The sequence below is a fragment of the Nomascus leucogenys genome, chromosome 15 (genome assembly GCF_006542625.1).
Source record: "Nomascus leucogenys isolate Asia chromosome 15, Asia_NLE_v1, whole genome shotgun sequence".
In the NCBI taxonomy this organism is placed as follows: domain Eukaryota; kingdom Metazoa; phylum Chordata; class Mammalia; order Primates; family Hylobatidae; genus Nomascus; species Nomascus leucogenys.
Window position 1 is genome coordinate 66,118,375 of NC_044395.1, and position 12,082 is coordinate 66,130,456.

General features: G+C 36.6%; 1 protein-coding gene across 1 annotated transcript; it reads right to left on the reverse strand.

Annotated features, from left to right (window-relative positions):
* Positions 1-2,268: 2,268 nt before the first annotated feature.
* Positions 2,269-3,355, reverse strand: LOC100605695 (olfactory receptor 52Z1). The gene has a single exon (XM_003254520.3). It carries the CDS (start codon positions 3,313-3,315, stop codon positions 2,356-2,358), a length of 960 nt encoding a protein of 319 aa, XP_003254568.3. The 5' UTR covers positions 3,316-3,355; the 3' UTR covers positions 2,269-2,355.
* Between the last annotated feature and the right edge of the window lie 8,727 nt (positions 3,356-12,082).

Below are 12,082 nucleotides of genomic sequence, written 5' to 3' on the forward strand. Positions count from 1 at the left end.
AAAAAATAAAGATGTAAATAAAGAAATACACCTCAGATTACAATCTTGTCTTTTTTCTCCCCCCAAAATCAAAATTTTGTTTGATTGATATTAACTAAGACCTCAGTTATAAAACAATAATTTGTAGTAGTACTGGTCTTTGATCTCTGCTCATTTGAAATACTATTCTCACCTTATCAATCGCTTAGCACCCTGTACCTTTTGTTTTTTGTTTTTGCTAATTCTGTCTAGAACAACATATCAGTTTTAGCTAAATGCTTCCAAAACTGCCTGCTTTAAAATTGTTTCGTTTCTGTCCTTTTTTTGGCTTCTTTCCTTTCCTTTCCTTTTTCCTCTTTCCTTTTTCCTCTTTCCTGTTTCCTGTTTCCTGTTTTCTCTTTCCCTTCCCTTTCCTTTCCTTTCCTTTCCTTTCCTTTCCTTTCCTTTCCTTTCCTTTCCTTTCCTTTTTCCTTTGCTGCTGAAGGGTTACTGGTTAAGGAGACAGTAGAACATGAAAACTTCTTCTCATGTCCAGGGCAATGGTTCAGTAATGTTACATTCAGCAGCTACATAGCAACAGCCATTTCCTAAATCCTTTCAGAATCTGAGTGCTCAACTGAAAGTTTATTTAGAGATTGTAAATTCAATCATTTTTACTTCTACCATTTTAACTGTCAAAATGACATATATATATTACTGTGTAGCTATATACGTATATATGACTATATATATTCATATACCTATTTAAGATATCATGTTTCATGCATTTTGGATGTGAAATTGGCATTTTCTTAGCTCCCCACTGCTAAAAGCAAGTATACAAAATCTTCCTACCTTTCAGTCAAATCCTCTGTCATCATACTGCAGCAATCTATCTATTCCCTCATTTTCCGTCATATTATGACTTTTATGGAGAAATGCAACACTGAATGTAAATTTCACATTAGAATGTCCAAAACATTCTGTAGAGTAGAAAAAAAACTATATGAAGTTTAACAGATGTAGTGAGAAATGCAAATATTTTGAAGATAATTCAAAATAGCACTTAAATATTTAGAGTAGTACTAGCAGAAACAAATTAATTAGATTTTTTTAGAATGTTTTATGTATTCTCCCTTCCCAATAATGGAAATACTGTAGGAAGTCCATTTCTAACTTTCTTATTCTTTGGTGCACAAACGTGTATGTGTGTGTGTGTGTGCATACATATATATATATATGTGTGTGTGTACATACACATGTATGAAGGTACATCCACATATAAATGTAGATAAATTCGTGTGTGTATATGTAAATGTAAGTGTTAATACATGTATAAATTTCTCTAAAAATCAGAGAAAAAGCTAAGCATAAGCCAAGCATGAATAGATTGCAAGTGTTTAAGATAGTACCTCAAATTTCTCAAAGTATTTTTTTTGTCTTTCTTTAGGTGTAGATAAAGTCATTTTTTAAACATTCTCATGGCATTGTTCTAGGCTTTTAAGAAGGAGAGATTGTAAAAATTTGTATTGATGTGACAGGATTAAAGTATAGTCTGTAGATAATATCATAGATAATTACTTTTGCTGTGATTACATTCTTTTGTATTTAAGTTTCTTGGAAAATATTCTCCTTAATCCTCCTTAGCTTTTTAAAAAATGTTTATTTTAAAAATTTATCACCCAGGTATAGAAATTTTCAATCATTTTACTTCTTCAGTGATGTTTCTGTTGATGCCATGATGCTCTATTGATGACTTGGGTCTAAAATCTCCACTATAGGGGGAAAATATGTATCAGCTTTTACGTCATCCAGGTAATCTCATATTTGTTAATTTAATATTGGTTATTATTTGCTTTAATTCACTATTATTCACTCATTGAATACATATGTATTATGTCTATTCCATACAATAGACTTTGTGAGATGTCAGTGAGTTGGAAAATATTTTAGGGATAACATTTTAACTTAAGTAACAGGTGTTGACAAAAATAACTATAATATTATGGCTTCATGTTATTGGTTCAAGTCTCTGCAGAGTACAGTGAGAGTGTTGTACATTTCAGCAGAATTTCATACTGACTATAAAAAGCCCAGTGACTGACTCAAAACCCCAATTCCTAGCTCTACGTAGGAAAAGTCAATCTGGATTAAACCCTAAAATATATTTCTCTTTTCTCAATTATCTTTATGTATTTTTAAGTTAAAATTCATGAAAATAGTATTTCTGAAAAAATGGAGAATTTCATTATTTTGAAGTATTTTTTTCAAAATCTTTGATCTTTGAGTGCCTTAGCAAAATTCCGTGGACACTTTTATAGACACCATCCTTTTAAGTGTGTTTGAGGATTTCTATGGACTGTATTTATTCTATTCCCTAAAACAGACTTTTTAATCTTAAAAGCATACACTGACAGGAGAGAAAAGCAAAATCACTCGATCTTTAATTTGTTTGGTCTTCACCCCATAAATGATGGGGTTTAGCATAGGGGGCACCAACACATAAAGATTGGCCACTAGGATGTGAATGTGGTGAGGGATGGTTTTACCTCCAAAGCGATGGGCAAGAAATGAAAAGAATGCTGGGGTATAGAACATAAGTATGACACAGATATGAGAGCCGCACGTACTAAGGGCCTTGAATCTGGCAGCCCAGGAAGGTATCTGAAACACTGTGTGAAGGATCATTGTGTAGGATATAGTGATAAGCACTATATCCAGTCCTGTAGAGAGTAGGGCCACAGTGAGGCCATAAATGATGTTGACATTGATATTGCCACATGCCAATCTGGCAATGCCCATGTGCTCACAGTAGGAATGAGGAATGATGTTTCTCCCACAATATGTAAGTCTGTATACCAGGAAGATGAACGGACAGCAGATGAAAAAGCTCCTGACCACAGCTGCTGTGCCAATCTTCCTGACGGCTGATGAGGTTAAAATGGTGGTGTATCTCAGTGGGTAACAGATGGCCACATAGCGGTCAAATGCCATTGCCAGGAGAATAGCAGATTCTGCCACAAAGATGAAATGTATGAAGAACATCTGAGACACACAACTACCAAAGGATATATCCATGGAGTGGAACCAGAGGATAGCCAGCATCTTAGGGGCTGCAGCAGTGGCAAGCAGGAAGTCAGCTGAGGACAGCATGGATAGGAAGAGATACATGGGCTCATGGAGACTGTGCTCAGTCATGATCAGGAAGATCAAGAAGATATTGCCTGCAACAGCCACAATGTACATAAAAGAAAAAGGGATGGAGATCCAGGTATGCAAGCCTTCCAGCCCTGGGATTCCCATCAGGACATACCACACATCCTGGGGATTAGTGTGATTGCAAAAGAAAGGAGCCATATGTACAGTTTATTCCAGGCCTAGTGCCATTAATGAAAGACTACAAGGTTGAGGATTTAGAAGCACCACCTTAGGCTGAATGAGGTCTCATCAGATATTTTTTCTTTCCAATGTTTTCTTCTCTGGGAAAGGAGAGTAAAATGGGTTAATAAACCTAATATTTAAGTCATATGAAATAATTAATTTTTTGTACCTTAAAAAATTAGTAGACATTATTTAATAACTGCTTAATATGTGTCATACTACTTTACAAATATTAACTTATTAAATCTTCACAATAACCTACTGAAAAGCCCTTTAAATAACCATTATATAAATACTATTATTTCTACAGATTTAAAAAAAACCCACAGACTTTCAGCCTCTTACCCTAGGCCCTACTGGATTTAAAGTAAGGCAGGGTAAATCTGAAAGCTTTGATCTTTACTACCATCCAATGCTGCCTATCAAGATAAAACTAGATATAAAACACAGTATCAAATTTTTTACTGATCATATCCCTAAGGAAAATAGAGAGTTATGAAATTGAGTTGTTCTACTTACAGAAATGGGAGGGAATTAAGTCTAACAAAATAGATTTCAAGCAATATAGCATATATACCCTCTTCTACATTTATTGGCCTTAACTTATTGTTAAGCCATATGCTAGCCATTGAAGACATACAGCAAATTAAATTGTTCTGCCAATTAATCTATTCCTCAAAAATATAAGATAAGACATTATAAATTTAGCTATTTGCAATGCCAAACTGAGCTGGGTTTTTAAATGTATATGCCAGCCAGGCACGGTGGCTCACAACTGTAATCCAAGCACTTTGGGAGGCCAAGGCGGGCAGATCACAAGGTCAGGAGTTCCAGACCAACTTGACCAAAGCAGTGAAACCCCGTCTCTACTAAAAATACAAAAATTAGCTGGGCGTAGTGGCGTGTGCCTTTAATCCCAGCTACTCAGGAAGCTGAGGCAGGAGAATGGCTTGAACCTGGGAGGCAGAGATTTCAGTGAGCAGAGATCGTGCAACTGCACTCCAGCCTGGGTGACACAGCGAGACTCCCTCTCAAAAAAAAAAAAAAAGTGTATGCCTCATAGGTGGTAAAGAATAAAATATTTTGTTTCTTTCCACTTCAGTCACTGATTGAAAATGAGACAATACACATTGTATTTCTTTATATATATATATATATATTTTATTATTATACTTTAAGTTCTAGGGTACATGTGCACAACATGCAGGTTTGTTACATATGTATACATGTGCCATGTTGGTGTGCTGCACCCATTAACTCGTTATTTACATTAGGTATATCTCCTAAAGCTATCACTCCCCACCGCCCCCAACCCCACAACAGGCCCTGGTGTGTGATGTTCCCCTTCCTGTGTCCAAATGTTCTCATTGTTCAATTCCCACCTATGAGTGAGAACATGTGGTGTTCGGTTTTTTGTCCTTGCGATAGTTTGCTGAGAATGATGGTTTTCAGCTACATCCATGTCCCTACAAAGCACATGAACTCATCATTTTTTATGGCTGCATAGTATTCCACGGTGTATATGTGCCACATTTTCTTAATCCAGTCTATCATTGTTGGACATTTGGGTTGGATCCAAGTCTTTGCTATTGTGAATAGTGCCGCAATAAACATACGTGTGCATGTGTCTTTATAGCAGCATGATTTATATTCCTTTGGGTATATACCCAGTAATGGGATGGCTGGGTCAAATGGTATTTCTAGTTCTAGATCCCTGAGGAATCACCACACTGTCTTCCACAATGGTTGAACTAGTTTACAGTCCCACCAACAGTGTAAAAGTGTTCCTATTTCTCCACATCCTCTCCAGCACCTGTTGTTTCCTGACTTTTTAATGATGGCCATTCTAACTGGTGTGAGATGGTATCTCATTGTGGTTTTGATTTGCATTTCTCTGATGGCCAGTGATGATGAGCATTTTTTCATATGTCTTTTGGCTGCATAAATGTCTTCTTTTGAGAAGTGTCTGTTCATATCCTTTGCCCACTTTTTGATGGGGTTGTTTGTTTTTTTCTTGTAAATTTGTTTTTTTTTTTTTTTTTTTTTTTTGAGATGGAGTCTCGCTCTGTCGCCCAGGCTGGAGTGCAGTGGCACAATCTTGGCTCACTGCAAGCTCCGCCTCCCGGGTTCACGCCGTTCTCCTGCCTCAGCCTCTCCGAGTAGCTGGGACTACAGGCGCCCACCACCACGCCCGGCTAATTTTTTTGTATTTTTAGTAGAGACAGGGTTTCACCGTGGTCTCGATCTCCTGACCTCGTGATCTGCCTGCCTCAGCCTCCCAAAGTGCTGGGATTATAAGCATGAGCCACCGCGCCCGGCTTTCTTGTAAATTTGTTTGAGTTCATTGTAGATTCTGGATATTAGCCCTTTGTCAGATGAGTAGATTGCAAAAATGTTCTCCCATTCTGTAGGTTGCCTGTTCACTCTGATGGTAGTTTCTTTTGCTGTGCAGAAGCTCTTTAGTTTAATTAGATCCCATTTGTCAATTTTGGCTTTTGTTGCCATTGCTTTTGGTGGTTTAGACATGAAGTCCTTGCCCATGCCCATGTCCTGAATGGTATTGCTTAGGTTTTCTTCCAGGGTTCTTATGGTTTTAGGTCTAACATGTAAGTCTTTAATCCATCTTGAATTAATTTTTGTATAAAGTGTAAGGAAGGGATCCAGTTTCAGCTTTCTACATATGGCTAGCCAGTTTTCCCAGCACCATTTATTAAATAGGGAATCCTTTCCCCATTTCTTGTTTTTGTCAGGTTTGTCAAAGATCAGATAGTTATAGATGTGTGGTTTTATTTCTGAGGGCTCTGTTCTGTTCCAGTGATCTATATCTCTGTTTTGGTACCAGTACCATGCTGTTTTGGTTACTGTAGCCTTGTAATATAGTTTGAAGTCAGGTAGCATGATGCCTCTAGCTTTGTTCTTTTGGCTTCGGATTGACTTGGCAATGCGGGCTCTTTTTTGGTTCCATACGAACTTTAAAGCAGTTTTTTCCAATTCTGTGAAGAAAGTCATTGGTAGCTTGATGGGGATGGCACTGAATCTATAAACTACCTTGGGCAGTAAGGCCATTTTCACGATATTGATTCTTCCTATCCATGAGCATGTAATGTTCTTCCATTTGTTTGTGTCCTCTTTTATTTCATTGAGCAGTGGTTTGTATTTCTCCTTGAAGACGTCCTTCACATGCCTTGAAAGTTGGATTCCTAGGCATTTTATTCTCTTTGAAGCAATTGTGAATGGGAGTTCACTCATGATTTGGCTCTCTGTTTGTCTGTTATTGGTGTATAAGAATGCTTATGATTTTTGCACATTGACTTTGTATCCTGAGACTTTTCTGAAGTTGCTTATCAGCTTAAGGAGACTTTGGGCTGAGACAATGGGGTTTTCTAGATATGCAGTCATGTCGTCTGCAAACAGGGACAATTTGACTTCCTCTTTTCCTAATTGAATACCCTTTATTTCTTTCTCCTGCCTGATTGCCCTGGCCAGAACTTCCAACACTATGTTGAATAGGAGTGGCGAGAGAGGACATCCCTGTCTTGTGCCAGTTTTCAAAGGGAATGCTTCCAGTTTGTGTCTGTTCAGTATGATATTGGCTGTGGGTTTGTCATAAATAGCCCTTATTATTTTGAGATACATCCCATCAATACCTAATTTATTGAGAGTTTTTACCATGAAGCATTGTTGAATTTTGTCAAAGGCCTTTTCTGCATCTGTTGAGATAATCATGTGGTTTTTGTCTTTGGTTCTATTTATATGCTGGATTATGTTTATTGATTTGAGTATGTTGAACCAGCCTTGCATCCCAGGAATGAAGCCCACTCGATCATGGTGGATAAGCTTTTTGACATGCTGCTGGATTTGATTTGCCAGTATTTTACTGAGGATTTTTGCATCAATGTTCATAAGGGATATTGGTCTAAAATTCTCTTTTTTTGTTGTGTCTCTGCCAGGCTTTGGTATCAGGATGATGCTGGCCTGATAAAATGTGTTAGGGAGGATTCCCTCTTTTTCTATTGATTGGAATAGTTTCAGAAGGAATGGTGCCAGTTCCTCCTTGTGCCTCTGGTAGAATTCGGCTGTGAATCCATCTGGTCCTAGACTTTTTTTGGTTGGTAAGCTTCATAAGTGAAGGAGAAATAAAATACTTTCCAGACAAGCAAATGCTGCGAGATTTTGTCACCACCAGGCCTGCCCTACCAGAGCTCCTCAAGGAAGCACTAAACATGGAAAGAAACAGCCAGTACCAGCCACTGCAAAAACATGCCAAATTGTAAAGACCATCGAGGCTAGGGAGAAACTGCATCAACTAACGAGCAGAATAACCAGCTAACATCATAATGACAGGATCAAATTCACACATAACAATATTAACCTTAAATGTAAATGGGCTAAATCCTCCAATTAAAAGACACAGACTGGCAAATTGGATAAAGAGTCAAGACCCATTAGTGTGCTATATTCAGGAAACCCATCTCATGTGCAGAGACACACATAGGCTCAAAATAAAGGGATGGAGCAATGGAAGCAAATGGAAAACAAAAAAAGGCAGGGGTTGCAATCTTAGTCTCTGATAAAACAGACTTTAAACCAACAAAGATCAAAAGAGAAAAAGAAGGCCATTACATAATGGTAAAGGGATCAATTCAACAAGAAGAGCTAACTATCCTAAATATATATGCACCCAATACAGGAGCACCCAGATTCATAAAGCAAGTCCTTAGAGACCTGCAAACAGACTTAGACTCCCACACAGTAATAATGGGAGACTTTAAAACCCCACGGTCAACATTAGACAGATCAAGGAGACAGAAAGTTAACAAGGATATCCAGGAATGATATGAATGAATGAATTCAGCTCTGCACCAAGCAGACCTAATAGACATCTACAGAACTCTCCACCCCAAATCAACAGAATATACATTATTCTCAGCACCACACCACACCTATTCCAGTTGACCACATAGTTGGAAGTGAAGCACCCCTCAGAAAATGTAAAAGAACAGAAACTATAACAAACTATCTCTCCAACCACAGTGCAATCAAACTAGAACTCAGGATTAAGAAACTCACTCAAAACCACTCCACTACGTGGAAACTGAACCGCCTGCTCCTGAATGACTACTGGGCACATAAGGAAATGAAGGCAGAAATAAAGATGTTCTTTAAAACCAATGAGAACAAAAGACACAACATACCAGAATCTCTGGGACACATTTAAAGCAGTGTGTAGAGGGAAATTTATAGCACTAAATGCCCACAAAAAAGAGCAGGAAAGATCGAAAATTGACACCCTAACATCACAATTAAAAGAGAAGCAAGAGCAAACACATTCAAAAGCTAGCAGAAGACAAGAAATAAGTAAGATCAGAGCAGAAGTGAAGGAGATAGAGACACAAAAAACCCTCCGAAAAATCAATGAATCCAGGAGCTGATTTTTTGAAAAGATCAACAAAATTGATAGACCGCTAGCAAGACTAATAAAGAAGAAAAGAGAGAAGAATCAAATAGACGCAATAAAAAATGATAAAGGGGATTTCACCACCAATCTCACAGAAATACAAACCACTATCAGAGAATACTATAAACACCTCTACGCAAATAAACTAGAAAATCTAGTAGAAATGGATAAATTCCTCGACACATACACCCTCCCAAGACTAAACCAGGAAGAAGTTGAATCTCTTAATAGACAAATAATAGGCTCTGAAATTGAGGCAATAATTAATAGCTTACACATTGTATATCTAAGTACTACCACAGCAGCAAGTAATTTAATGTTTTCACATTATAAACAGGAGTCTATATTACTTCAATAAATTACTAGTTATTACTAATTACTAGTTCTAAAAAATGTGGATAGAAGCAAGTGTAATATTGGGTGAAAAGAAAGATTAGGTGATGCAACACCAGGGTAGGTGGCATATACACAGATAGATTAGATAGGTAGACAGCTAGCTAGCTAGCTAGAGAGATAGATGCATGGTATAAACATAGATAATAATATGTGAATGACAGTTAGCTTCTATACTCTCAGTCCCCTTTCTCAAATAAAAGCTGGCTAAGTTCTCATTTTTTGAGGTGGCACAGGGGCTTAAGAAATGACTACTCCCCCATCTCTTGATTCCATTACAGTTCAGTATACTGATCATTGTATAGCATAGTCTGCTACCTTTACTTTTGTTTTTCTTAAGTGCTAAATATTCTGGTTTCAAATTTTATATGATGGAAATGTTTGGGCCTCATTTTTTGAATTACAGTTTAGAATATAAAATACCCACATGGTTGAGCAATTTAGCCTTGCTTTAAGTTGGCATGAGGTTCTTTAAAAATATTAAGATAAAATTTGAAGTTATTTAACTCTGTGGATCTACTTTATTTACATAAACTAATTGTTTTACTATTTAATATATATCTCACATTGTTAGAATATTTTAAGTAAACTGTTGATGTTTCAGAGAAAGAAAAGATTAATTCTGAAGCATTCCTGACACAGTTCTAGGCCAGAGCCATGCATGTGAGTGAAGTGTAGTTATAGAAGTGAGGGTTACAGTGACTGGGGCTTCATCAGGACATTAGGGATGGGAGAGAAGAATCTAAGTGAAAAAAAAAATACAGGAATGAAGATAAGGGGGAAAGAAAACAGGTTTTCTGGCCTTTAAAATTTTTCTGGAGATCTTTTGTGATACCAATGGTTTTTTAATACTTGTTTGTTTGTTTGTTTGTTTTTCCTAAAACATTGTCATATGTGATTACCCAAATTATAGGCCTGGGTTCCTTGTAGCATTATTCTAGGATATTTCTGATAGCATATTCTGGCTGAATCATGAATGTATCCACAGAGCAAAGATAGCATGGTGTAGTAGAAACAGTATAGCTCTAAGGACATATATAATTGTATTTAAATACTGACTCTATGACCCTGGAAACGTCATTTAATTTAAACTTTAGTTCTCTTGCTTGTAAAATACCTAAAAATAAGCATAAATTTAAAATGTGAGTCATTTCTGAAGTCAGTATTTTAGGAAGGTAGCTACAAAAGTCATTTATATCTCTATCCCAACAATAGATGACATCAAGGCACTAACAAAATTGTAGCAATTAAGACCAAAATTATTGTCAACTTGAATAAGTTTAACTTTCGGGACTTCAGGCTCATTATCCATCAAACTGAGATTGAATTGATTTAGGGTATCCATAAATACTAGGAATAAATTTCTTTTTTTTCTTAATAAATTTCTTATGCTGGGCACATGGTATCAATTGGTAATCTTCACCCCGAATCTGTCATTTACTTTTATAAGGTGCAAATAGTTCAGCATGGTGACAGACACATGAATTTTGAAATGGAGTTTTATTTTTGCCCCATCACCAGTGTAACATCTTTGTTACACAGGGAAGAGAGTTAAAAATTTTGGAGTGCTGACTTCTTAATCTGTGCCTAGACTATTACCTGATGCATAATAGTCAATAAACTATAGAACAATGCACACACATGCACACACACACATTAAACTACTAAAATTTTTTATTACTGAGCCTTGTTTTAACTACTAGAATATAAATTCATTGAATCTTTGTACAACATTCAAATCTGCATATCAAAGAAAATGAGCATTATATAAACATATTCTAAGAGAAAACTAAAATATTCTTTTTGAAAATGACTCACTTAACACAAGAACACAAAAAAATACAATTGCAAATCAACTCCAGCTAAAGCCAAGTCCAGTACTCCATGAGTCAGAAATCAAGGAAAATGTGAGATGACTAAGTTGTTGGAAGAATGAGCAGCTTCTACAGTTTCTTGCCTTTTTTTCTTTTCTGGTGTCATTTTCTACATGTTTTCATTGAGCATAACTCAGTTTACTTACTTGTATTTTCTAGAATCCTGAAGATATTTAGCAGGTTGAGAGGAGACAAAATAAATGCAAAGAGATATCCAAACACAGATAGGAAATCTGGAACTATTTATACTTCTTTTAAAGCATCTCTTGGGCCCAAGGTTTTCAGCTTGAGAGGACTGAATTTTACTCCTCCCATGGAAGGAGATGACACAGAGTTGGTTCTGGTACATAGTCCACAGGGAGAAACATACTGCATTCTCTTCCATTATAATTTGTGCATTTTTTTCTTCAGCCACCACTCTCTGACACCTAAGTTAACACATACATCTACATGTCCAGGTCTTTTGTCCCTGTCATATATTGTTCCCAATGAGCCATTGGCAAATATAGGTTGCCATGGAGACATATGGGAGAAGGACCTTACACATCTTAGATGGCATCTAAAAGTTAATTTTCTCATTTTATTTCCCTTTAATTTTTAAGGCTCTATTGCTTTCCCTGTTTTTTCTTGGTCAATGGTAAATGGGTCAGAATCTGAAGGGCCAAGAAATTATATTAGCTACTGTAGAGATCCTATTCTCTTGAAGGATACTTTAATGAGGAATACAGATGAAGATAAAAAGATAGAAACAAATACTATGATATTCATGGAATTAAAAACTGGCTTCACACAGATAAACCAGATTTATGGAGAGAGATGTTTCCTTATTCTCTCAAGTGGAGTTTTCCATATATCTGTGATTTTCTGATATTTTTCAAGGAATCCCTAAAGGCTTTTTTCACCTATAGTAGTAAAACTTATTTTAAAAAAAATAGTAAAACTTCCCTATAAATATGATGTTTGACATCAGCTGACCCTGACTGGATGATCTTGATTGGATGCTAGGCAAGTGCCCAGG

What these genes read in the sequence shown, in the direction of transcription:
- LOC100605695 (XM_003254520.3), bottom strand. Translation starts at nt 3,315, where the DNA reads ATGGCTCCTTTCTTTTGCAATCACACTAATCCCCAGGATGTGTGGTAT.